The sequence below is a fragment of the Mytilus edulis genome, chromosome 4, assembly GCF_963676685.1.
Source record: "Mytilus edulis chromosome 4, xbMytEdul2.2, whole genome shotgun sequence".
Taxonomy (NCBI): Eukaryota; Metazoa; Mollusca; class Bivalvia; order Mytilida; family Mytilidae; genus Mytilus; species Mytilus edulis.
The window spans coordinates 76,687,722-76,713,355 of record NC_092347.1 but is presented as its reverse complement, the minus strand read 5'-3'; the positions used below and the strand labels follow the sequence as shown (position 1 = coordinate 76,713,355).

General features: G+C 30.8%; 1 protein-coding gene across 4 annotated transcripts in view; it reads left to right on the top strand.

Annotated features, from left to right (window-relative positions):
- The first annotated feature begins 495 nt into the window (after positions 1–495).
- Positions 496–25,634, top strand: part of LOC139520566 (superkiller complex protein 3-like) — a 41,828-nt gene continuing 16,689 nt past the window's right edge. For 2 of the 4 annotated variants that reach the window (XM_071313358.1, XM_071313356.1), the window contains exons 1-19: positions 496–678; positions 3,699–3,792; positions 5,570–5,713; positions 6,145–6,230; positions 7,018–7,090; positions 8,456–8,581; positions 9,721–9,816; positions 10,299–10,413; positions 11,511–11,663; positions 12,415–12,516; positions 13,375–13,517; positions 19,656–19,730; positions 20,348–20,436; positions 20,723–20,855; positions 21,876–22,108; positions 23,441–23,548; positions 23,858–23,942; positions 24,431–24,462; positions 24,839–24,939. In XM_071313358.1, coding sequence (XP_071169459.1) covers positions 3,703–3,792; positions 5,570–5,713; positions 6,145–6,230; positions 7,018–7,090; positions 8,456–8,581; positions 9,721–9,816; positions 10,299–10,413; positions 11,511–11,663; positions 12,415–12,516; positions 13,375–13,517; positions 19,656–19,730; positions 20,348–20,436; positions 20,723–20,855; positions 21,876–22,108; positions 23,441–23,548; positions 23,858–23,942; positions 24,431–24,462; positions 24,839–24,939 — 1,984 coding nt within the window. In that variant the 5' untranslated portion in view covers positions 496–678; positions 3,699–3,702. Of the gene's footprint in view, positions 887–3,698; positions 3,793–5,569; positions 5,714–6,144; positions 6,231–7,017; positions 7,091–8,455; positions 8,582–9,720; positions 9,817–10,298; positions 10,414–11,510; positions 11,664–12,414; positions 12,517–13,374; positions 13,518–19,655; positions 19,731–20,347; positions 20,437–20,722; positions 20,856–21,875; positions 22,109–23,440; positions 23,549–23,857; positions 23,943–24,430; positions 24,463–24,838; positions 24,940–25,634 lie in introns of all 4 variants that reach the window. The other 2 variants (XM_071313359.1, XM_071313357.1) reach the window with 2 other exon arrangements.

Sequence of the window (25,634 nt, the reverse complement as noted above, 5' to 3'; positions counted from 1 at the left end):
GTAGTTGTTTTGGACCCCTGGCAGAAACAACAAATACATAAAATTGAAATGGTTCAGAGAAGAGCTGCCAGGTATACACTTAATTAAAATTCAACATCAATTAGTTTCCATCGGCCAGTCAATAAATACCTAATACCATCAAAAGAACATAAATTCATACACCCATTCTCTCCCACAAATTATCATTTATATTCATTTTTTTCCTAGAACAGTAAGGTTGTGGAATTCTTTACCATGATGCCAAGTAGCCTGTAGCCCAGACTTTGAAGCCGATTTAAGTCTGGTGCAAAACCACATATGTATTGCTAAATCAAATCATGTTTTTATCTATTTACTAAAAAAAAATGTTTTTGAAATAATTGTAAATATGTTAAGATTTTAATTTGTTTCTCTATTATGTGCCTTCTTGTAATCTTCAACATATTGAAGTTAAGAAGTATTAAAAGTAGATGTAGATGTAGAAGTGGAGGTGTGTCTATATTGGGAGAAGAAAAAGATATACAGATACAGACCATCCATCATCGTTACTCTCCCCTATCTTCAATCCTCTTTTCTTTCATTTTTTTCTTTTTTCACTGTTTCATCTCTTCGGAGTTACAGTAGTCTTACTAAAACAACGAGCCTTGGTTATACAAAAGTAATGAAAGATACAGCAGTTCTGGAAGTTCTATAAACTGTGTAAGCTATAAATTTAAGATCTTTCATTTTTTTCCCTGTTTGATGACGTTTTTACGGTTCTACAAATTGAAACTGAAAGTGAAAATAAATCACTCTGTCCGAGTGGTCTCGAGAAGTGTGCAAGTTTATACACCTATCTTCAAAACAGGAATGCATATAACCAACGTACACAAGAAGATGTACTTATTTTGATTACCAGCTGAGTGAGGTAGGGACCAATCACTCAAATGGGATATTATTACAGGGTGCAAGTTTTTACCCCAATATAGAGTTGGGGTGGGGGTAACATGAATGACCGAATAACACTGTTAATATCCGAATTACACTTGTAATGACTAAATAGCACTAGAAATTTTAATATTAGCACCGATATATGATATTGGTGACTTTTAAACATTGATTATTAAATAATAGTATATTATCGATGTATTTTATAATGTAATAATGATTTACAGAAAGCAGATGAGTTCATAAAGAACTTGTTGAATTTAGTGTGTACATTCAACATGGTGACCGCGGAAATCACAATGGCTGCCATGTTGGAAGAACACACTAAATTCAAAATGATCTTTATGAACTTATTTGCTTTCTGTAAATCATTTTAAGTTATTAAATACATCAATATGTATCCCAATATGGGGTAACACGAATGACCGAATAACACTGTTATTATCCGAATAACACTTGTAATGACCGAATAACACTTGAAATTTTGATATAAGCACATATTGGTGACTATTAAACATTGATTATTAAATAATAATGAATTATCGATGTATTTTATAACTTAAAAATGATTTACAGAAAGCAGATAAGTTCATACAGATCATTTTAAATTTAGTGTGTACATGTATATCCAACATGGCAGCCATTGTGATTTCCGTGATTATCATGCTGGATGATTCAGAAAATTGGCCAAAAATCATTGTTCCTTCTTCTGTCCTTTGTGGTTAGTGCTGAAAATCTGCTGGTCCTCACTTTTAATTCTATTGAAAAATACTAAAATTGTGTTGGTCCTATTCAAAATTTTGGTGGTAAAATCCTGAGGACCACCACTTTTGGAGAACTGAGGCTGCCGGCGAATATGTGCACCCCACTCTACACACACGTACCCCAAAAAACAGTTTCCTCGTATTTTTATTGAATATTCATGTTATTTTAAAAGCATTTAAATGTTATTTTTTAAAAGACATCAAACTTAAAATGTAATTTAACAAATATATTTAATTTTGAATAACTTTGAAATTTATTTTTAGCTCCTTCATATTTAAGATTTGTTCAATAAAATTTGCGTTTTCTGAAATAAAAATTGAAAAATTAAATTTTTCGCCAACTTTGAAATATTTTACTGAAATTTTGAATTATTTGTCTGGAATAAATTTAGAAAATTTTCTCCTACATTTGTCCTAAATCATGTAAATGAAATAAGATTTTTTAATTTTTTACAAAAGTTTGACCTAAACGATACCATTATAAGACATTGTAATTTCACCAACTGTAAGTGGCAAGCTACTTGTACATGTATATCAGTTTATATTTTTCTGTCTTCTTTTTTTTGGCTTCATCTTGGGAAATGGATAGTTTCCATTCCAGACAGAAAAGACGCAAACAAAAAATAATTAAAATATTTATCTATATACCGATAATAAAAATAGACAAAATCTTTTAATTTCATATGGAATGGACAGAGGGAACAATTTTTGCTGATGGGTTTATTCAAAAGATTTCCTGTTTTGTTAAAATTAGGTAAAGCTTGCCTCAGGATTTTTAGGACCGCAAAAATTTTTGTGGTGTTACATTTGTATATTGGTATCACGTCGTCTTCGTCATTGCCTGAAGACACTTGGTTTCCAGACAATAACTTCAGTTTAAGTGAATGGATCTCTTTAATTTAAACACAAATTTTGAAACCACAAAAGAAAGTTTGGAATTGATTTTGGAGGTTATATGGTGCCAACAGTTTAGGAAAATTAGGACCCAAAAGGGTCAAAATAAGCACTTTTCTAGTTTCCAGACAAAAAATTGTGTATTAGTTTATGGATCTTCTGAAATTGTACCACAAGGTTCCATATGACAAAGGGAAGGCTGGGATTGAGTTTAAGGGTAATTGTTTCCAGACAATTACTTGAGGTCAAGTGAATGGATCTCTCTGAAATTCTACAGCAAGGTATCATACCTCAAAGGGAAAGCTAGGATTGAGTTTGTGGGTAATAACTGGAAAGGGGGGAGGGGTTTAAGTAAAAATGGGGGTTCAACCTTTGGGGGTGGGTGGGTAGGGGGAGGTAAAAAATTTTCATATTTTTATTTTTTTCTTAAAATTTTCCATTTTTCCATTGATTTATAATTCTTATTTGTATATTGAAGTAAAAAATACTGATATGGCAGAAGATCATCATCATCATCATACACCAAATATGATGTGTAAATTATTAAGTAAAGTATTGTGCAATAGCATTGTATATTAAAGTAAAAAATACTGATATGGCAGAAGTTACACACCAAATATGATGTGTAAATTATTAAGGACAGTATTGTGCAATAGCAGGAAATCTCCAATTGCATAGTATTGCACTATAGCACAGTATTGTGCATTAGCCAGAAATCTTCAATTGCACAGTATTGCACTATAGCACAGTTTTGTGCATTAGCAAGAAATCTTCTATTGCACAGTATTGCGCAATAACAAGAAATTTTCAAAACACACTATTGACAATATTGTGCAATAGCACATCTTCAATTACACAGTATTGTGCAATAGCAGGAAAATCTTCAATTGAAAATTAAAACAAAAATTTCAACCCATTTCAATTTTTAAGATCTTTCACCACATTTATTTTGTGTCATAAACCTATATTATATCAAAAATTTAATCACAATCCAAATTCAGACAGTATCAAGCTTGAATATTGTGTCCAAACATGCACCAACTGTTCAGGGTTTGACCAGGACGACTGCAGATGTATAAGGCTGCGCTCAGCGAAGCATTTTATTATATCAGTGCAATGGATTTTTTCTCTCAGATAAATGGATACTAAAGAAATAAAGACTGCATTGAAAAATGCTAGAGAGTGTATCAGAGAAAAGCAATTTAAAGAAGCCCTCAAACATTGCAAGGTAGGAATTATAACTTTATCCTCATATCATGCATATTGAAAGTATATATCATGTTTGTTTACATATTAGAGCTAGGTTTATTTTTTGGGGGAAAGACGGCTTCAAGCCGTCAATCCCCTATGGGGTTGACCAGAGTGACATTCCCTCACATCATTCATTTTGTTTTTATAGTGTGGAAACCCCCCCAACAAATCTTACTGAGATTGGTGAGAAGGAAACACACAAATGAATAGATTGACTTTAAACACTTTTTTTACACATTTCCCTTCTGTTTCTCGCGAAATTATCGTATCTAGAGCTCTCCTTTACACTATTTACGTTTCTTTTACAATCCGGAAAAATCATACTGACGAGATATTCTAAATATATCCAACCTACATTATATTTTATAGTGACATCATTGTTGGGATGCCACACTACGCAGAAGCAGGGATATCCTTCACTGGTTATTTGAATCATTCTCAAAGATCGTGCACTAATTAAAAAATGGTATTTGTTAAATTTAAACATAATTATGTTTGCTGTAGATGATTCAAACATCAACGTGCAATACTTTAATTTGTAGGTCAACAACTTTCAAAGTAAGCAAAGTCCGTGGGGATACATGAGATTGGGGAGAGAAACATTTTTTTCCTTTTTTTTCTGTAAAACTCTGTTTTGAGCATCTTCCTCCAATTCAGGAGCACCTCAATTGATGAGTAATTATCCACTAAAATAAACACTTCAAAATGTGACATTTAGCATATGATTAGTAGTCTTTCATTAAAACTAAATTTTGTGTACCAACATAATCATTGTTATGGTAACAGAAAAAAAATAATTACAAATTTTGTAGTTTAAACCTATTTACATGTATTCATGAGATTTACAAATATTTCAAAATGTAGGATTTGGAAACAAGCTTCACACTGTTTACATCAATCATATTGTTTTTTATTAGTACCTGTATCCCTGTGATGAGAGTTGTAACTGGGAACTTTATCAATTGAAATTTAAAACTGAATAGATTTTTCAGTCCTAACTTTCTTAAGAAAAAATTAAAAAAGTTTACTGTCACAAAAAATGGAAAATGGCCCTTGCCTGCAGTTCAGTTGTACACTATTAAGATTTCAAAAAATATTGTAGTTGTTGTTAAATGACAGAATTCAGTGAAATTTTAGATAATTAGCTATCAACTATAATCGAATGTTTAGATTTAGAAGATGCAGATCTCTTCCATTGGTCCAAATTGAATCCTAAACTAAGGAAACAAAATTACATTAAACAACAATTGATTTCAATATTGTATCAAAAATAAATAGAAACAAGGGCTGTCTTTCCCCTCAGAGCTATTCAGCTCTTTGATTGTAAAATAGATACAAAGGATATTCTAATTCCTTGAAAAGGATGAAGTTTTATGTAGTGTCAATGTAGATTATTGTTATTTTTTTGTATTAAAAGGAAAAACAAATGTCAATATCAAATTGAGAATGGAAATGGGGAATGTGCCAAAGAGACAACAACCTAACCAAAGAGGAGAAAACCATTAGTACCCGGAGCTTCCTTTTGGAAATCTTTAGTTCAAAATATAGATAAATGAATTATCAAAATTTATGCACATCATATGTTAGAATCAATGTCAATACTTAGGATATACCAAAGAAGTACTAGTACTGTCAAGGTAACATGGGTAAGAAATATCAGAGTGTTCTTTCTAAAATTCTAATTCATAGATGACATATCACATTAAGAAGGTAACATATTAAGAATCCTATCACAAAACTATTTACCTTTACAGACAGTTTTGGCACAGGATAAGAATAATTATAATGCCTTGGTGTTTGTTGGTGTGGCTGCTGATGGAATGGAACAGTTTGATCAGGCAGAGAAAGCATACAAAAGGGCAACAGAAGCTGCTCCTGATCAGGTTTTAGCATGGCAGGTAAGTGTTCAAGCACACAAACAGGCAACAGAAGTTGCCTTTGTTTAGATTTTAGCCTGTTTGGTAAGTTTTAAACAATACAATTACAAGATACTGGCAATATGAATTGAGCACCAGACTTGGTTAATATTTACAAATTTTTTACGTAAATGTTTAATCAAATGTTGAGAATGCAGGGTCTGTTTTATAGGTAAATCCTTTTTGGGGATTTTTTGCATACATTTGTTTTTAAAATGAATTTACTTCTGCTTTATACTTCTACATGTTCTACATGAATATGACATAAGGGAACCATTATTTAAAAATATTGATTTCGAAGCACCATGAAAGTTGTATTACTAATTCATGTACTGGCCATAGGACAACTAATGATAAAAATAAAATTACTATATTAATGTTTATTTTATTTTGAAATTGCTTGCTTTTTTTAGGGACTTTGTGGATTTTATGAGAAACATGGTGGACATGAAGGAGATCTGGTTAATGTTTATCAAAAACTACAAGAGCTTTACAAAGGGTTTGTAGCTTAAATTTTACTTATTTATATACTTTTATTATATACTTAGTAAATACAGATAAATTGTATGTGAAATACAGTCAAAGGCAATCATGCTGTATATATCAATATCAGTCATGGATGCAAAGGCTTTATTACACCTTTACTCTGTATGACGTTACGTCATTGTTGTCATTCACTGTTGCAAATGCGTTATCAAACCTATATATATATATGGTCTATATGATGTCATGTCACATAAAAAATCTATGTGTGATGTATATAATAAAGTGTATATGAAATGGCTTTTTCAATATCACAAACAAATCAACCCTCAACCAAAATAATCCCGCGAGAGATGGGATATTGAAAAAGCCATATTATATGATATTCTCTATATATGTCAGAGTCATGTATGTGTTCTTATGTATACATATGCAACTAAATTAAACTGCACATGATGTTGTGGAATAAAGCAAATTTATAATAAGATATGTATATTTATAATTTTATTAAGATTATGTGTTATGGATTAACTCAACTTAGAGATATGGACACTTTGTAACAAAACAATAAAATACTGTATGACAGTGCCACAACATGTATTCTTGAAATTTTTACATATTTTTTTTTTACATTACCAATTATGAAATCATTAAGTTAGTGTCTTTTAAAGTAGCAAAAATTGTGTACTGGGGTTCATAAATGAAAGATAAGTAAGGGATTTTCCAACTCATGTCCAAAACAATGTATTTTATTCATCCATTGGAGAAGGGATAGTTTAATATAATGAATATTTATGTTACAGTGATGACGACAAGAAAAATGATATTTTAAGTAAACTGGCAGATATAGATGTGAAAATTGGAGCAATATCTATGGTAAAATGTTTCATACATTGTTCTTTAGATTAAAGATAAGAGGAGAAAAACAATTCAGGGCACACAAGTGATCAAAAAGCTCAGTCACTTATTATAATAGTTAAATTTTCTAGTATACTTCTCTATTTTTATTGCAACCAACGCTAATCATACTAGCCATTCGCACAGAGTAAACAAAGTTATATTTTGTTGAGGCACCCACAGGAACCTTCAGAGAATGCTGCCATCAACCACAAGAAAAGAAATAGATAATAACGGACCATCTTAACCCTAAACAAGCCTTAAGGAGGAAAAGAACAGTGATAGGAAATTATTTCTCTCTTACAGAATTCATTTGAAATTAAATGCACCCGATTTCGTATTCTTCAAATTCAATCTGATGCTCCCGAAAATATGTTAATCAAACATACATGTACAACCCTCGAGATACAACCACTTTTACAGATTACTGGCCATTCCCGATAGTTTGATAAAGAAACACATAGTTAAAAATCATAGACTAGTGATATTTATACTTTGTCCTTTACTCTCGGCGACCGAAACATTTTACAGCATTCCTGACGCTATTGGAAGCAGTACCTCTGGCCAAGGGAAGCCAGTCGAAATGGTACAGAATTGCTGATAAAATGTTGTCTATTTTGGGGAAATAAGTTAATAGAACATTCAGACCACACAACCTATACAGTATATACATATTATTCTTTCCACGATGCAAGAGGACAAACACATGTTGGCAGAATAATTTTAACAAACATTTTCACAATAAAAAAAAATTATTTTAATTTCTTTTTATAGTTTATTTACATACTTACAATGAACTTTCACTTTCACTTTCAGTTGCTATTAATAACGTTACTTACCATTGTAACATTGTGACGTTTAAATTTTACAACCTGATTTTGTACTTCAGCATGATTTTATGTATTGTTTTTATCCTGATGACAGTGCCCTAGGCACCGAAACATGTCGATCAATAAATTTCTGCAGCAGTCCCTAAAGTGTTGTTGTTATAAGACTATCTACATTCTCTATTTTAAGTACATAATGTAGTATGGAACTATTTTTGCCAGATGTTTGGTATATATTTTTAATCTTAAAAGTAAAGTTTAAATTTGATTAGTTAGTATGCAAGAAAAAAACATGCAATTTTTTGTGAAAATGTCAGGAAATGGATAGAAAAAAAAGGCAATTGAATTGATAAGAAACTTTTGATTAAAATTACTGCCTAGCCTTACAATGCACAACTGTTTATAAATAGTTAAAATTGAAAAAAGAATATACAGACAAATAGTTTAAGAAATGGTATATTACATGTACAACGACAACTATGCAAATATTCTATAGAAACCAATGGAATATTTTTAGGCTATACCTATTTATGAGAATCTTGTTAAAGAAGAGAAAAATGAAGACAAGAAGGAGAAATATATGTATAAATTGGAAGAGATATTGAGGAATGAAAAATCCTTATCAGAAGAATGGAAAAATTTGGTATGTATAATTTTAGGATTTTTTATTTAAGAATTAAATTGAAGTGATACCATTTTTATCAGAGTATGTTTTTATTTCCCCAATTAAGATGTAAATAAGAATAAGAAGATTTGGTATAATTGCCAATAAGACCACTTTGCACTGGAGCTTAAGGATGTACTTAGGTGAGGTTTTGGAATTTGTGTTAAATGTTCGGACTCCTTGGTCTTTTTCCATACAATACAATGTAAAATATTTTTCCCCATAACACCCATTTATTTTTTCATAGAAGACTTAATAGCTCATGAAAGGTCATTTACCAAAATTTTAGAAGATTCTTAATTTTCTTTCTTTTATTTTGGGACCTAAACAATACCAATGCAAATATAAGGTAAAAGTCCGAGTCAGCCTTTTCCCGCCATATTTTAAATCTCAAATATCTCAAAAAGGAGGTCCATGACCTATCAATAATTTTAGCTTATTTTTATCCTTAAAGAATGCTCTACCAGCTTATAGTATCAATTTTAAATTCTTGATTCATTGCATTTTACCTTACCTCACCTAAGTACATCCTTAAAGGACAAGGATGTAAATTATAGGGATATGTATGGTCTTTTACCATGAACAAAACTCATATCATTAAGTAAGCAATAAAAGACCCCAGAAAAAATATGAACCTTTTGAGAAGAAACACAATATGACCTGTATTTATAACTGTAAACAATGACAATCACTTGATTACTGACTCCTGAAGTACAAATATATGGCTGGATAAACATGTTTGTAAGTGCTCAACCCAGTTACAAACCCTATAAAAAAGGCTTGATTCATCAGATAGGCACTAAGCACACAAAAACAAACTTGCAAAAATAAACAAAACTACAAGGTACCTAAGTGTAATTACTAGCACACTTAAAACTAGTTCAAAGCTTTCCCTTTGAGTATTTTAAGTATTTCCAAAGATTGTATGCTACACACATAACTACCATTAATATTTTCAAATACAAATGCAACAGTTTTAAAAAGCAGACAGTATACAAGAATAGAAAAGATTTGCCATTGCCATTGAATAATTCTATAAGTATAAAAACATTAAGAGACCATGTTTGTGTTGTAAAGCTACACAACTGTAATAGGTGATTGTGATCTGTATTTTGTAGTACATATCTACATGTGACAGTTTATTTGAGTTGGATCCTGTACAGTTTGCAGACACTACGTTAGTGGTCAAGTTTTATGTCAGATGTCTGCTGCAGGTAAGTAAATCAACACTACTATTGTTTAAAGGGTTATTGTAGAAAGAAAAATTCTGAGGTAGCAGATTTGACTTGAAACTTTTATATATGAAGATTCAAAATGACTACAAAAAAAAGTACTCATTTCCATGTTTAGTCCTTTCTACAATACTTGATTGCAATCTTTTTCAATATTTTCTTGATTTTTGTGAACATATTCTTTAGCAAATAAAAAGTAGCTTTCATAATGATGGATAGCCTATAATAATGCTATAAAATAGAACAAAAAACCCCCAAAAAACTCTTTCTCAAATTAAAATATCGAGAAAAACAGTCTTTTAGTAGATAACAATTATTATTAGAGTTTACACCCTCAATATCTGTACTTTGCAAAAGGACAGACTAACAATTCTTGACTGTAGTATAGTTTAAAAGAATTATGGCTTTGAGAATATGACTGAACTAAATGAAGTTATTTTTACCTCTGATATTTAACTTTGTAGATGCTGTATGTTGGTAGCAAGCTGGAGTTTAAGTGTAAAACTCTGCAGTTAAAGTTCCCCAATATTTCGTATCCTACAGAGATACTGGTTGTCATGGCAATGGATAAACATATTGGTAGGTACAGAAGTATAAATAAATCCAATGCTGTTTAATTGACTAGCTATGTAATTATGAGAAAAGGTTACTTTTAATGGACTATCTGTTTTGTAAAGATTAGATGTGACAATTTGATGAGAAATTAAAATTTCAATATTCAACACAATAATCATACTACTGATTTAGTGGTAATGTCTTCATGAGGTAAAATATATTAAATATAATATTTAATATGTAAGTATTCACACAGCATAGTCTAGCCAGAAATCGTGTTTCAGCAGTTCAGTTATAATGGTTGCTTATTGCTAAAGTTGAAACTGACTTTTTTTGGACAGCCACTATATGATTTCAGAAATGTTTCTGGAATTGAGTAAAGTGTTGATAAATTTATAGTCTTCAGACACCATGAAAAGGATCTTGTAGATATATATTATGAAAATATCTATGTGATGAATATTTTCTGCAACCATAACCAGGGTTTATATTAAAGTCATTTGCAAATCATGCCTGAGTTTATTCCTATTTGGTTGCTTCCAATATGTAAATGATATTTAAAAATGTATAAATATTTCCTAATTTTTATGGCTAAAAATAATGGACAGATAGTGCATAATTTGTAAAAGTAAAGCAAGAAATGAAAAGAGAAAGATTTGCAAAAATGATAAAATGATAAAGAAACCAGGAATAATGGGGTGTTTAATAAAAGGAACAGAGAATAATGGCAAAAATGGAGAAAAATTGAAAAAAATGGCATAAAAATTAAATGACTTCCATACAGACCCTCATTGATTGAAATGATGTTTAAATGTTCTTTGATATAAGTTCTGGTTTTTATGCCTCATTTATGGGCATTATGTTTTTTGGTCTGTGCGTCCTTCATCCGTCTGTTTGTTTGTTCATCCGTCTGTCTTTAGGTTTAAGTTGGTCAAGGTAGTTTTTGATGAAGTTGAAGTCCAATCAACTTGAAACTTAGTACACATGTTCCTTGGGATAAGATCTTTCTAATTTTAATGCCAAATTAGAGATTTTGCCTCAATTGCACGGTCCACTGAACATAGAAAATGATACTGTGATTGGGGCATCCGTTTACTATGGACACATTCTTGTTTTTGTAGAAGAAAAGTTTCCAGTGTTACATCCCTCCATGGATGATTACATTAGTACCATATCCAAGCTAGCTCCAGACAGCAGTTACTTGTTAGCAGGTCAAGGTTATGTACAGTTGTGTAACAAGAAATTTATAGAGGCCAGGGATTGTCTTTCTAGAGGTAAAATGTTTGGATTTAAAGCCAATATATAACAACAATAAAAAGATACGATCACTAGCAATAATTTTCATAAATTTTTTATCTAGTCTGTCCGATTTCAATGACAGAGCATTGCCATTGGTATTTTATTTTTCATTTGATTAAACTTGTTGAATGTTTACAAAAGTTTGACATATAAGTTTTTTTATTGTTATGTCAAAAAATGAAATTACAAAATGAAATTGTTACATCCACTGGAAAAAAACAAAAGCAAAGAAACATGACTTTTATTGTTGTTCACCACCTGCAGTTACAGTGTTATGACATTTATTAAAAAATAAAAATGTATTCAAGTAAATTGAATCTTTTGAAAATTTATCAGATGTGTGGAAGGCTTGCCTTCCTTATCAATATGAGATGATGTGGTATTATAGCTAGTATGACAAGTATCCCCCACAAACCAAAGGACAAGAATGTACACTACTATAGATCAAATTATGGACATTGGACACCAATATTAAGCAATACTTCAACAATTTATTAGCTATAATGGGCCCTTGGATGAAAAAAATGTGAAATGATTCATACGAAAACGCTAACATCCTAACTAGATCTTATATCATTTAACAGTTCCTGCAATATTCTATTTTCGGTTTACCAAAAATCTACATCCTCAAAATGTACAAAAGTACCATGTATATACTTAAAATTTCTTCACATTTACGTAGTTGAGAAAAGGATATATGTTTTTTTAAATTGTTCGTCATTGTAGCCATTGATCAGCTTCCAAAAATTCCTTGTATACAGTATTACCATGGCCTGACACTTAAACATCTACATGACTTCAGTGGAGCAGAAAGATCCTGCAAGATGTGTAAGTATCTCAAAAATAATTAATTTTTTTTAACAAAATTTGACAAAATTTATTTTGATTTTTAAAATATTTAATATGAGTATTTTCCCACTACTAACAATAAAACCAGACTGATAAATTAAAAGCTATGCCATAAAAGATGAGTGGTTTACAAGTGCATGTTCTAGGTGTAATACCACCATTGATTTTCCCCTTTTAGTCTTTGTTAAATTTGCACTTTTCAAAAAATTGTGCAGAATTTATCTTTGTTTCAAATAAAGAAATACTTGGCATGAGTAAAGTTTTATCCTGTCCAGTTCTATAGAAAAAGTTTCACATAACATTTCATTGCATATAAGAAAATAACCATCATTGTAAGTTAACCAATCAAATTTCTCCCCTTATTCTATCTGTGTACAAGGTTTAGTCACCATGTAACCTCAAGATTACAAAATTTTCTATAGAAATCACAAATAAAAAATAATGGTGTTTTGAAATACCCAAGACATATGTTTATGACACAGAAATGGTTTTACTGCAATAAAATGTAGGATTAATTACCTACAACTGTCAAATTCAAGGGAATATTTTTTTAGACCTACTTTCGTATGCAACCGGATGTGATGTACCATGATTTGGTGGTATTACACCTTTAGTAGTCATAGCATGCAGGGTTATAAGGACTGCTTTTCAGTAATAATATACCCAATGAAAAAAGAAATTGAACTTCCAAATCTTTGAAACAATTTCCATTCAATGAAACATATTTTTCATCTGGATTCATTTTTATTTTGTATAATTTAAGTAGTCATTTTATTTCTTTTCCTTTAAAATTTACATAAATTTGTAAGATTTCAACTAAAATGTTTTATATTATAGGCTTGAAGACTCTTGAAAGGAAAGATAGAGTTTTGACAATTGCAGGGTCAATAACTAATGATGTTATGGTATTACAAGCAGAGATGTTGTATGGGATAGGAACAGATACATCTCTACAGTCAGCGCTGGAAATCATTCAACAGGTCACCATTATTTACACATAATAGTAAATGCTGTATATCTTATAATAGGAGATATGTGGTGAATGTTTAGTTTAGTTAAGTTTAAACATATTTATTTAGAGTGGATTGGGAAATAAGTAATTGAAACTTATATTAATTCCTTTCTACTTTGGGGGTGTGAGTGTTGCCTTGTAGCAGCATTAACCTGCTATTTTTTCGAAATCTACAAGGGTGTCTTTTACGTGCAAGAGAATATTGTTGGTGAATGTTGAGGATCAAACAAAAAGAAGACATTTAGAGGTCAGTATAGAAGTTTAGAGAAGAAACTGACGGATATGTGTTTATACCTGTGTAACCATAAGCAAGATCAGTATCTAATGAACTGCATAAACCACTCTATCTGTCTTCTAGTTAGTTAGTCAGTATGTCTGTTCTTTCATCAACCAGATCTAGATCATAATGAAGAGATCACGGTTTTGTGTTATCCATAACTTTAATAGTTTTTCTCTTGATTATGAATATGTCTTCTTTAGTTTCCAATGTTTGGCATTGAATGGTGCAGATGGTACTTAGTTTTTCATCAACAGTTTTCCTGCCCAAATTTTGCATCCTGCCCAAATTATGCAAAATTTGGGCAGTGATTTCAACCAGTTGTAGATATGCACCTCCTTTTTGTCAAGCCTGCAACTTTTGTTGCAAAACAGAGGCATAGCAATCCTACATTCCTTCTTTGTCGTCCACAAATATTCACTCTCTGTTTAAAGTTTTTAAAATTTTAATAACTTTCTTAAGCTGTCCTGGATTTCTACCAAACTTGGACAGAAGCTTGTTTATGATCAAAAGCTAGTATCTGAAAGGAAATTTTGTTGAAATTTGTTTTTTTTTCCTGTATTTTACTTATAAATGGACCTAGTTTTCTGCCAGTTAACGTTGTATACAGTCTGCAGTTAAGGTTTTTAAAACATTTATTAGATTCATAAACTATCCTGGATTTTTGCTTAAATAAGACAAAAGCTTCTTACAATTAAGAGATATGATAGAATGGAGAGGTTTATCTTTATTAATTTTTTTCATCATTTTTGTTGAGCCTGCGATTAACAGCAAAAGTTTCCCAGAACCCTTACAAACTTTTACTGTTTTCTAGGGATATATATTTCCAAATTGTCTACGGATGTCCTGTCCTGAATTTTTTGGGATATTATTTTCTTGATTCACCAGCTTGATCATGATGTTTGACATTCATTGTTGTCAATTGATCACATTTGAAAAGATTAAACTTGTTGACTTTTTATAAACAAATCTAATATACATTACCATGCCTATATTTTTAAAATATTTATTAAAAACATTGTCAAGAACTAATTTAATTTCTGATTTTGATGTTTTTGATATTAAACTCATATATGTCTACAGGTTTTTTTTATACATAATTATGAAATATTTTTATGACATGTCTTTTCTGAGAAATCATTTTTTGAATGCAAATACATGTATTGAAATTAGTGTAATGTTTTCCTGTATAACCATATGATTTTTTCATGTTGAAATTTGTATTTGTCTTTTAACATTGATTTTCTTAAAAATATTAATCAAAAATATATGTCATAATTATTGTTAGAAACTGCAGACATTTCTGTATTTAATAAAAAAAAAATAAAAAATTAATCATTCTATTTAGGCAAGAAAAAGCTTCAGTAGAATTTTATGAACATGTGTTTTTATATGAAAAAGTATGAAAATTTCGTAATTTTGCAGTAAAAAACTTTTTATTTCATTAAATTTCATGATACTTGTGTTTGCATTAATGAAAAATAAAGACATTGCATAATTAATGAAAATGGGTTAAAAAATTAATGAGAAGAAAATTTTATTAAAGTATTGTATGATATTTTACATGAAATTTATCTATTATTTACCTGTATAAGAAATGGTTTGGGTTATCTTCCTTGATTTTTGATGTTCATTAAATTTTAATAATATTAATATTTCAACTCATATTTGACAATATAAGTATGCAATATAAAACATTACAATGATTTGTTATATAGGGAATTAAAAATTTATTAAAAAAGATGACTTGAAAGTTTGTTAATTGCAATAATTTGATACTAAATTTACCTATGTAATAGATTTGTTGAGGCTTTCTCAAGTAATAATTTAGCCCCATTAGTGGTATGTATTGTAGAGGCAATGGCAATGCATCTGGGGGTTCTGATGTCCAGGCCACAGCTCTGTATTGACATTGTTTCTCGTCATATTTTTTGGTGAAATTTTCACTATAATCATAACAAAAAAAAGAAAAGGTTTACTATAGTGCCTAACAAGATTTTGTGAGGGAATTCGATGTTTGCTAAACCACTGTTTATTTCAACACACTTTATGACAATGCTCCTGTACCAATCGAAATGAAATTTTTTGCAGTGTTTTGAAAAATGATTTTACTTTGTAGAAACGTATTGTTTTGGAAACATTTTATGTTTTAAAAGGATAAATTTTCTGTAAATAGTCAATAATTATGTGGACTTTTGAAACCCAAACTTTGTACGGCCTTAAATATATAAATGAAAGATAAAAAAAACTGTACCAATACAGAACGAAATGTTAATAAAATTATAGCAAAACGTTTGGTTGACAAATTTTTATTCGTTATCGCAAATAAATAAATTTTGAATATCTTACATTTTCTCCCTACCCAGTTTACCCCTATTACTTATTATAATGTGGACCGGTCATTGTTATTAAATATTACGCAATTTGATTGGGTTAAGTTCTTATTAGTTTACCTTCAAACTGTTTATACTTTTCATACATGACTTTTGATTAAATCAGAACGTGCATACAGTAACTAAAATGACCTTCAAACTGGACACTGGATGAGTCCATGTTATGTTTTATCAATGAAAGTATAGGTATGAAAGGTAAGAAATGCCAATTCTCCTATTTTCACAAAATTTTGAAAATACACAGTAAATAGATTATTTCTTAATAGTCAATTGCGGAGAAAAACAGAAAAAGTTTACAAATAAGACGTTTTATTCCAATCAACAAGTCATTGTTTGGAGTGAAATGCCGAAATACACTTTACACACGGCTACGCCAGGTAAAATAATTATTCATCTTACAAAAAAACAACATTTTTCAGTCTCATTGGAACATGCTAATTACAATTAATCCCAAACTAAGAAAGTCATTAAATAAAGTCAAAATATGTCCGATCTACCTAATTTTAGAGCGAAAAAGTCAATACGATCTTTTTAAGGTCAATTTCGTCTACCTCACAAAATCTTGTTAGGCACTATAGGCAGTGTTCAGTTAAATTGACGATCACCCTGTAACTCAATCAGTAGCATGGCATTCAATATATAACGCCCATATCTTATGCTCAAAGCAAATAAATGAGGTGTAGTCCAACTCAGTTTTTATACACCCGTCAAAATTTTCACGGGACGTACTATGGTATACAAATGTCATCCGTCTGTATGTCTGTTCGGCGTAAACATATCGCACCATAACTTGAGAACGACTTATCCAAATTTCATGAAACTTAACATAGTTGTTTCTTGTGATGGTCAAAGGATCTGTATACTTTTTGGTGAAAAATAAGATTTAAACTTTTTGAGTTACGTGACTTTTTAAGTATAACAGAGGTGGTGTTTTTTTTCACATGTAGCACCATATCTCAAAAACGATTTATGATTATTGCTTAAAACTTTACACACTTCTTAGTTATATTAATTTAAAGATCTGTATACTTTTTGGTGATGATTCTTTATTTTATTTTATATTATTGAGTTTTTTGTAAAAAAAAAAGGGGGAGGGGTTCATATGTTGTGCCGTATCTCAGAAACTATTTATAAATATTGCATAATACTTCACACCCTTGTTAGTTATATTAATCTGAAGATCTGCATACTTTTTAGTGATGATTCTTTATTTTATTTTAGAGTTATTGAGTTTGGGGGGAGGGGGGGTCATATGTCGCACTGTATCTCAGAAACTGTATGATTATTGCATAAAACTTCACACATTTTTTACTTATATTAATCTAAAGATTTGTATATTTTTTCTGGATGATTCTTTATTTTATTTTTTGAGTTATTGAATTTTTATTAAGCTTTTTAGTAAAAAACATATAAAACATGATGTGAGCAATTTTTTTCTTGTCTCTTATATAAACTTCCTATTGAGCAGGAATAAGGAATGAGTCAGAATATACTTAGCATGACTTCCTGTACAACCCACATGTTATTCCAAAAACATTTATTATGTTTTTTTCACAAGACAACGAGTGTATCATGCGCTTGTGGCGCAGCTGTTTATTCATCATTCCAACCAAAATAAGTTAAAACATTAGTTAAAACAACAGGATACCGAATATTTTAATTGCACCAACATACACCCACCCTGAAACTTAAACCCAACCCAGTGGTGGATCCAGGGGGGGGGGGGGCGGGGTTGGAACCCCCTCTTTTTTTTGGCCGATCAATGCATTTGAATGGGAGCATATAGTTGGAACCCCCCCCCCCCCCCCCCCCCCCCTTTTACTCTGGGTTGGGAACCCCCCCTTTTTAAAATGGCTGGATCTGCCACTGCAACCTGTAATACTTCTAAACCAAATGAAAGAATATTGATACATCTCAACTACAAGAAGTATTGAGAGCATTGCAATAAAATATCAACCTAAATAAAACACTCAAAAACATTTAATATTAGCTTTGCCTCTGGGCAGTTGCAACATATGTTTTTCTACATTTATGTAATCAATAAACGGATAATTTACATTCACAAGATATCAAGGGTAACATACATTTAACATATGTTTAACTTTGCTGTGAAACATATTGACCTACAGTCATATGACTTGTGTTTGCTGTCACTCTTGAATGGGTGTCCCTTATTATCTTGTCCCTTCAAACCTATTGAAAAATCTGTCTTTGGGACAAATATATCTAAAGTCAGATAGATATAAGCTCACTTTGAGATAGCATGCTTTGGTTTGTTTTATTATATTTTGTTAGTTCAGGAAAAAAATATTAATTGTGTCTTAGGAGTTTAGAACTGTTGTTTTTTCTTCTCTGGAGTTGGTCAGACCAAGGAGGTTATATTAGAAGGAGAGAGGACGAAAGATGATAATTACACATAAAATGTTACCGACTTTTCTGTAAGTGGGTGTTAATTACTTGAGATCGACTCTGTCACAGAGGGAGATTTTGTCCTAATTACATACCCGAGTAAGAACGGAAACACCCGAGGTGTCATAAACTGATAATTATTGATATATTAATACGATTTTTTGTGATATTTTTTATTAAGTAATTAAAAATTAAAATTTTATGTTAAAAGTTAACTTCTAACCAATAGAAATGAAACGAATATCTGTCTTATTGCCGTCAATGTTAATACCAACAGAAAGCACTTTTACGTTGTTCCCGATAAATTTCTCTATGCTTCAATTGCAAATATTCTTTCCGGTCGTTACCGGTCACCGTAACTAAAGTACTTTGCATATTCGTATATTTTCCATGATTATTACCTGCCAATTCTCATCAACAGGAATTGACAGGTGAAGCGAAAATCTTTGTATAAAGCAATGTAGTGTTGAATAAAAATCGCACACCAACTTTCCTTTAAACCCTCATAACTTTGTCATTTCTTCATCTTTTTTCACGGTAGACAGACGATTGATTTTGAAATTGCGCGTCCAATCTTTTTCCATATCATAAACACCTATATACTGCATTGTTACCAAAAATACACCTGAACGTTAATGACCCACTCACTGATAACAACCACGTGACATATGCGATTTATCTATTAGCCCGAACTGCTCGCGGTAACAGCCCGGTACATCAGAGGGCCATGTCAAGTGGGTGATAAACATGTCGGTTTCTTTATATTTTTATCATTTTTCTCTGATCGAACTGCTATCCTGGGGATGTTAATTTTGTATCAAGCAGAGTGTTCACTCTCCTTCTAATATAACCTCCTTGGTCAGACTAATGGGAAGGAATAAAAGACTCAGCTGTAGATCATATTAATCCAGTAACAGATGATTTATGTTTAAAAATTATTAATATATAAGTTGTGTTTTTGTGTTTGAAAATGATGCCCAATACTTATAATATACATTAAGAAATATTATTTATTTTACTTTTTCAGATATCGGATGAGATTCCTACAGATTTATTGAAAGGTCAGATTTATCTGATGTTGAATGATCTAGATAACTGTGAGGTATGTTTGTTGTTTTGAAATAAATTTTACTTCATTAGACCAGCCCCCACCTGTAAGATTAGATCACATTTACCTTTTAGTTTTACCTCTTCTTTCCATCAGGCAATGGGAATATCAATTCTTATAATTGTACCATTGAATATGTCAACAGGCTATTATTTGAACTTGGAATTATTTTTAGTTATGGAATTTGCATAATTTCTTGTGCTTGGAATTTTTAATAAATTCCATGTTATAATTTGGAATTATAATGTTTTGAGCTGTTCATAACACTTTTCATACATTGTGTTTTGTATAGATAGTGTTGTGCACGGCACAGAACATATAAGTACAGAATAAACATGGAATTTATCAAAAAATTTCCAGAACAAGAATTAATGCAAATTCCATAATTAAAAATAATTCCAAGTTCAAATAATAGCCTGTTAATTGTGTAAAATAGCTAATTTTCAGGTAATGATCAATGACCAAATCATTTTATATGAATTTGGAAAGATTGTGCAGATATTTTAAACCTCTAGTTGTTCCTAGGTTGTACCCTTGAAGTATGCAGAAAAAAAAACATTTTTAAGAACATATTATCTTGTATTTGACCTATTTTCTGTTTTTTTTTGTAGAAGAGTATCAATGGTGACAGTCCTGAGATGATAGCATTAAGTGGATGTTTATTGTACCATAAAAACAACTATGAAGAAGCTGTAGTCAAGTTTGTATATTATATTATTGTGGATTTTTCATTTTATAAAATTAGTTTTATTGTTTTAAAGATATTGTAAACATACAGTCTCAGAAAGTATTAACAAATGAACTCTTTTTTTTTACATCAGAGTATATTCTAATTACAGGAAAAGTATTACATACCTGTAGTATGACACAACTAGTATGATGGTTATGAACTTTGAACTTTGAATCTGGAATTGTTTTTCTTCAAAATGATTGCATTTAATTCTTGATAAACATATATTTTGTAAAACAAAATGAATATTTTATAGATTAAAAACCAGTATTGAAACAGATCCTAATAACAGCTGGTCAATGTTTTGGTATGCTAAGGCATTATGGGAGATATATAAGTTCGGTAAAGAGAAGACAGACATTGAAACTTGTTACATGTCATTGCTTAAGGTAAAGCTATTGTCTCAATGGTTATATATGTGGTCATTACTTGATCTACTGGTAGAAAATTTAGAAAAAATGATGAAGCAAATAGCACAGATTTTTATTTTCTGCAAAATTCAAAGAAAACAGGTCAATTTCAATTGGTTTGAATTGATTTTAAATATCCATTGCTCATCAACTTCATTTTTTCTACTTACATGTAATAGAATATATAAAATTCTTATATGTATTGCGATGAAGGCGACAAGGGTTATCATCGCAATAATTAAAACACTCATTTTGAAATTTTTTATATGAATCAAACAGGATTTTTCTGAATATTGCAAAAATTAAAATCTCATTTTAGTCTAAAATGACAAAATTGCAATAATAAATGCACGTAATAATTTCTGAATTTACAGTACTTGCTACAACAATTCTCATTTAACTACTCAACTACCTCCTCTTTGTAGAGTTGTGAATTATGATTTCAAGTTGTATACTGATCAATAATAAGATATGATATGATTAAAAAAATATAATAACATATGCATAACTTCAGATTATTTGAAATATTTCAAAAATGAGTTTTCTTAAAATTAGTATGGTGCATGGAAATGACAAAAATGCATCATTTACATAAGGGCTCCTGGTGGTCTTGAGCATCCACCTTACACCCTACTGTACAACCACCTCTACCTGTCTTCAAATGTAATATGTCTATTTCATTCCTTTTTACCATATTTATAAGCTCCATAGACATAAAGTAAGACAGTCAGATCATTTTGATATTTAATCCAAACTAAAAGATAATCTATATATGCAGCATGTATGAACTATTGCCCTAGATTATAACTAAATGTATATGGATAAACATGCAAGCTATGTACATTGGTGTTATATGGGAACTGGTCGTCAGGGGTCTTGGATTCCCATACCCCTGTCCACGCCCTCATATGGGGTGATTTGATTTATGTTTTATATAAAAATAAAGTCGATAGATAATTGTTTTTAATTTTTTTTCATAAAAATATTTTTATTTTTTAGTCAGCAAAATTGGACCCATACAATTCAGAAACATTTTTATACCTGGGACATTTCTCCTTGAATGTCCAACATGATGAAACAAGGGCTAGAAAATGTTATCAGAAAGCCTTTGACCTTGACATTAGATGTGATGAAGCAGGTGCTGCCCTCTGTGATTTACTGAAATCAGCAGATCAGGAAGAAGAAGCATATAAACTCCTGCTCTCTGTGACTTCAAATGCCAGTGCTGGTTGGTAAGTAATTTAATCCAAGAACTTACCTTGTATTTAAAGCATTATGATTTTATATAGGGTCCTCCATGTGTAGATTTAGTAAATTTGTTTTTAACCGGATTTTTGTGACAAAAATGTCGGTTATTGATTTGGGGATGTACGGCGGGTGGCCGGGCGGGCGGGCGGTCGGGCGGGCGGGCGGGCGGGCGGCAATCAAATGTTGTCCGTGCATTAAATCATGAACCGTTCAACCAAAGCTTTTAAAATTTTAATATGTTATTACTGACAACTATACGAAGGTCAAGTTCAATAATGGCGATTTTGACTTCTACCGTTCAGGAGTTCTGGTTCTTGAAAGGCGGCAATCAAATGTTGTCCGTGCATTAACTCATGAACCGTTCAACCAAAGCTTTTAAAATTTTAATATGTTATTACTGACAACTATACGGAGGTCAAGTTCAATAATTGCGATTTTGACTTTTACCGTTCAGGAGTTATGGTTCTTGAAAGATTGAAAAATGGAGTTTTCAGTTGTGTCCGTGCATTTACTCATGAACTGTTCTACCAAAGCTTCCCAAATTTTAATATGTTGTTACTGATGACAGAATGGAGGTCAAGTTTAATAATGACGATTTTGACTTTTACCGTTCAGGAGTTATGGTTCTTGAAAGATTGAAAAATGGAGTTTCCAGTCGTGTCCGTGCATTTATGCATGAACTGTTCTACCAAAGCTTCCGAAATTTTAATATGCTGTTACTGATGACAAAATGGAGGTCAAGTTCAATAATGACGATTTTGACTTTTACCGTTCAGGAGTTATGGTTCTTGAAAGATTGAAAAATGGTGTTTCCCGTCGTGTCCATGCATTTTCTCATGAACCATTCAACCAAAGCTTTTGAAATTTTAATATGTTGTTACTGATGACAAAATAGAGGTCAAGTTCCATAATGACGATTTTGACTTTTACTGTTCAGGAGTTATGGTTCTTGAAAGATCGTAAAATGGCGTTTCCATTCACGTTGTTGCATTTACTCATGAACCATTCAATCTAAGCTTTTCAAATATTATTATTTCAAAATGTTGATACTGATGACAAAATAGAGGTCAAATTTGATATTGATGATTTTCACTTTCACCATTCATCAGTAATGATATCATCTGATATTGCCAGGACACAAATAAATGTAAATAAATCCGGTTTGCTGTCGTTGTGACAGCCTCTTGTTATTTATTGGTTTAAAAGTTTAGTTTTTCATATCATTACTTTATGTGTACATTGTATGAGATATTAAGACTGATTTTAACGAACTATGGTACAAAAAATGTATTATAATATCTATTTTTTTCTTTCAGTGGAAAGTGGGCGTGGCTAAGGCTAGGATTATACCAGGTAAAGCATGACAGTGCTAACTCAGCTGTGACCAGTTTCCAGGCAGCCTTAAGAGGAGATCCTAAAGATAAGTAGGTGTTTCAAATTTTTTAAAGATTCTGATGAATTCATTTCTTTGCAATCCCTCTTTTTCATACGATCCTGATGAATGCATTAGTGCTGAGTCCTTCCCATTCATAAATACACTGGTGAATGCATTACTTCTTAAACAATCATATTCTTTGATATCCTGGTGTAAGCATTGCTTCTAGGACCCTCTCACTCTAATAGTAAAACCAATAGATGATATTGATGATGTTTCCGGCTTAGTTTCTAGGATTATTTGATATTCTGTAAAGGTGGTTTATTTAAACTTGATTCCCTTTTCTTATTATTTTCAGTCATGTATGGGAGTGTTTAGCAGAAGCTTACTATCATAGAGGCAGCTACACAGCAGCGTTAAAAGCTTTCACCAAAGCTTCTGAGGTGAGGGGAACTTTATTATTGTTTATTAACTTTATGCTATAACTTTCATTCAATAGAAAAATAATGTTAAATGAACATCAGTAGATTATTGCTTTGACTTTTAGAGAGAAAAAAACTACCAAATTGAACTAAGACAACAAAAAACAACAGTATACAAAACATAGCAAAGAAAACTAAAGACTGAGAAACAAACCAGAAATGTTTTTGATAAAAAAAAAAATGATGCACTATTGTCAATATATTTATACAGAGCAATAGTCAGTCAGGATTCTACCTTGTCAAAATGATCTCCCCATTTGAGAATGATTATATTTTGTTTTTAGCAACATCAACACAAATTTCATTTTGATCTTTTTTGTTTATCAAAATACAATTGACATTGTAATTTTAATTGTGACCTCAAACACATATACCCTATTGAAATAAGAACATGGCTTTGTTTCCAAAGCAAAAGAAGAATGTCATATAATAATGTAATTTACTTTCAGCTTGATCCAGATTCTATTTATTGCCTTTACCAGTAAGTACAATCTTTATCCCTCATAATTAAAAAAAACATTAATAATGTCTGATAATTAAAACAGTATCACATAAATTATTTATTAGTATATAAAATCAGTCAACAAAATTATATACAGAATATTCAAGTTACTGATAAATGAAAATATATTCATTGAAAAATGTATAACATTCACATAATGAAAATCTTGAAAATGATCCAGATTTTTAATACATCATAGGAATTTTTAGACAGTATAAAAATACGGAGATGTGGTATGATTGCCACTGAGACAACTTTCAAATAAAGTGGATGTAAACAATTATAGGCATTTTATATATTGCCTTCATTCTTATTTTGAATTACATACATGTATTAACAGTTAATACCTCTTTAGTATTGCAGCTATTAAACAGACATTAGGGATGTTTACAGAAGCTATAGATGAATTCAAATTGATCCTCAGTAGAGATCCTGAATATGTTCCTGCTCTCAAAGGTATGATACGTATGAATAGATAATGACTGTTGATTTCTGAAATTGATTTTTCAGCTACCAATTAACGTAAGAAAACTTAAAAAATAGACATCTTAAAAATAATTCCAAATGAGAAAGAAATGTTATGTTAGGTCAAGATAAAAAATGCTTGTATTATTTTAATTTTAGTTTCTTGTGTACAATTTGGAAATTAGTATGGCGTTCATTATCACTGGACTAGTATATATTTGTTTAGGGGCCAGCTGAAGGACGCCTCCGGGTGCGGGAATTTCTCGCTACATTGAAGACCTGTTGGTGACCCTCTGCTGTTGTTTTTTATTTGGGCGGGTTGTTGTCTCTTTGACACATTCCCCATTTCCATTCTCAATTTTATTATAGTCTTAACTTATTAGTGAACCAAAATATAGATATTTAATAAAAACAAAATAGGACAATAATAATCCATATAACTATAATGTGAACTGAGTTGTGTATATGCTATAGTTTAGCCAGTGCATCATATTTAACAATGAACATTGTATTTTAAAAATTGCATGAATTCTATGTTTGATTATGAATTCCAGTCAATAAAACTCATGATAAAGGACAGAATGTTATCATTAGAGAAAAACAACATAAAGTAAGGTGACCCAAAGATAAAAAAAAAGAGGAAATACTTAAAGTTACTGTAAGATCATTCACAAAAACCACATGAT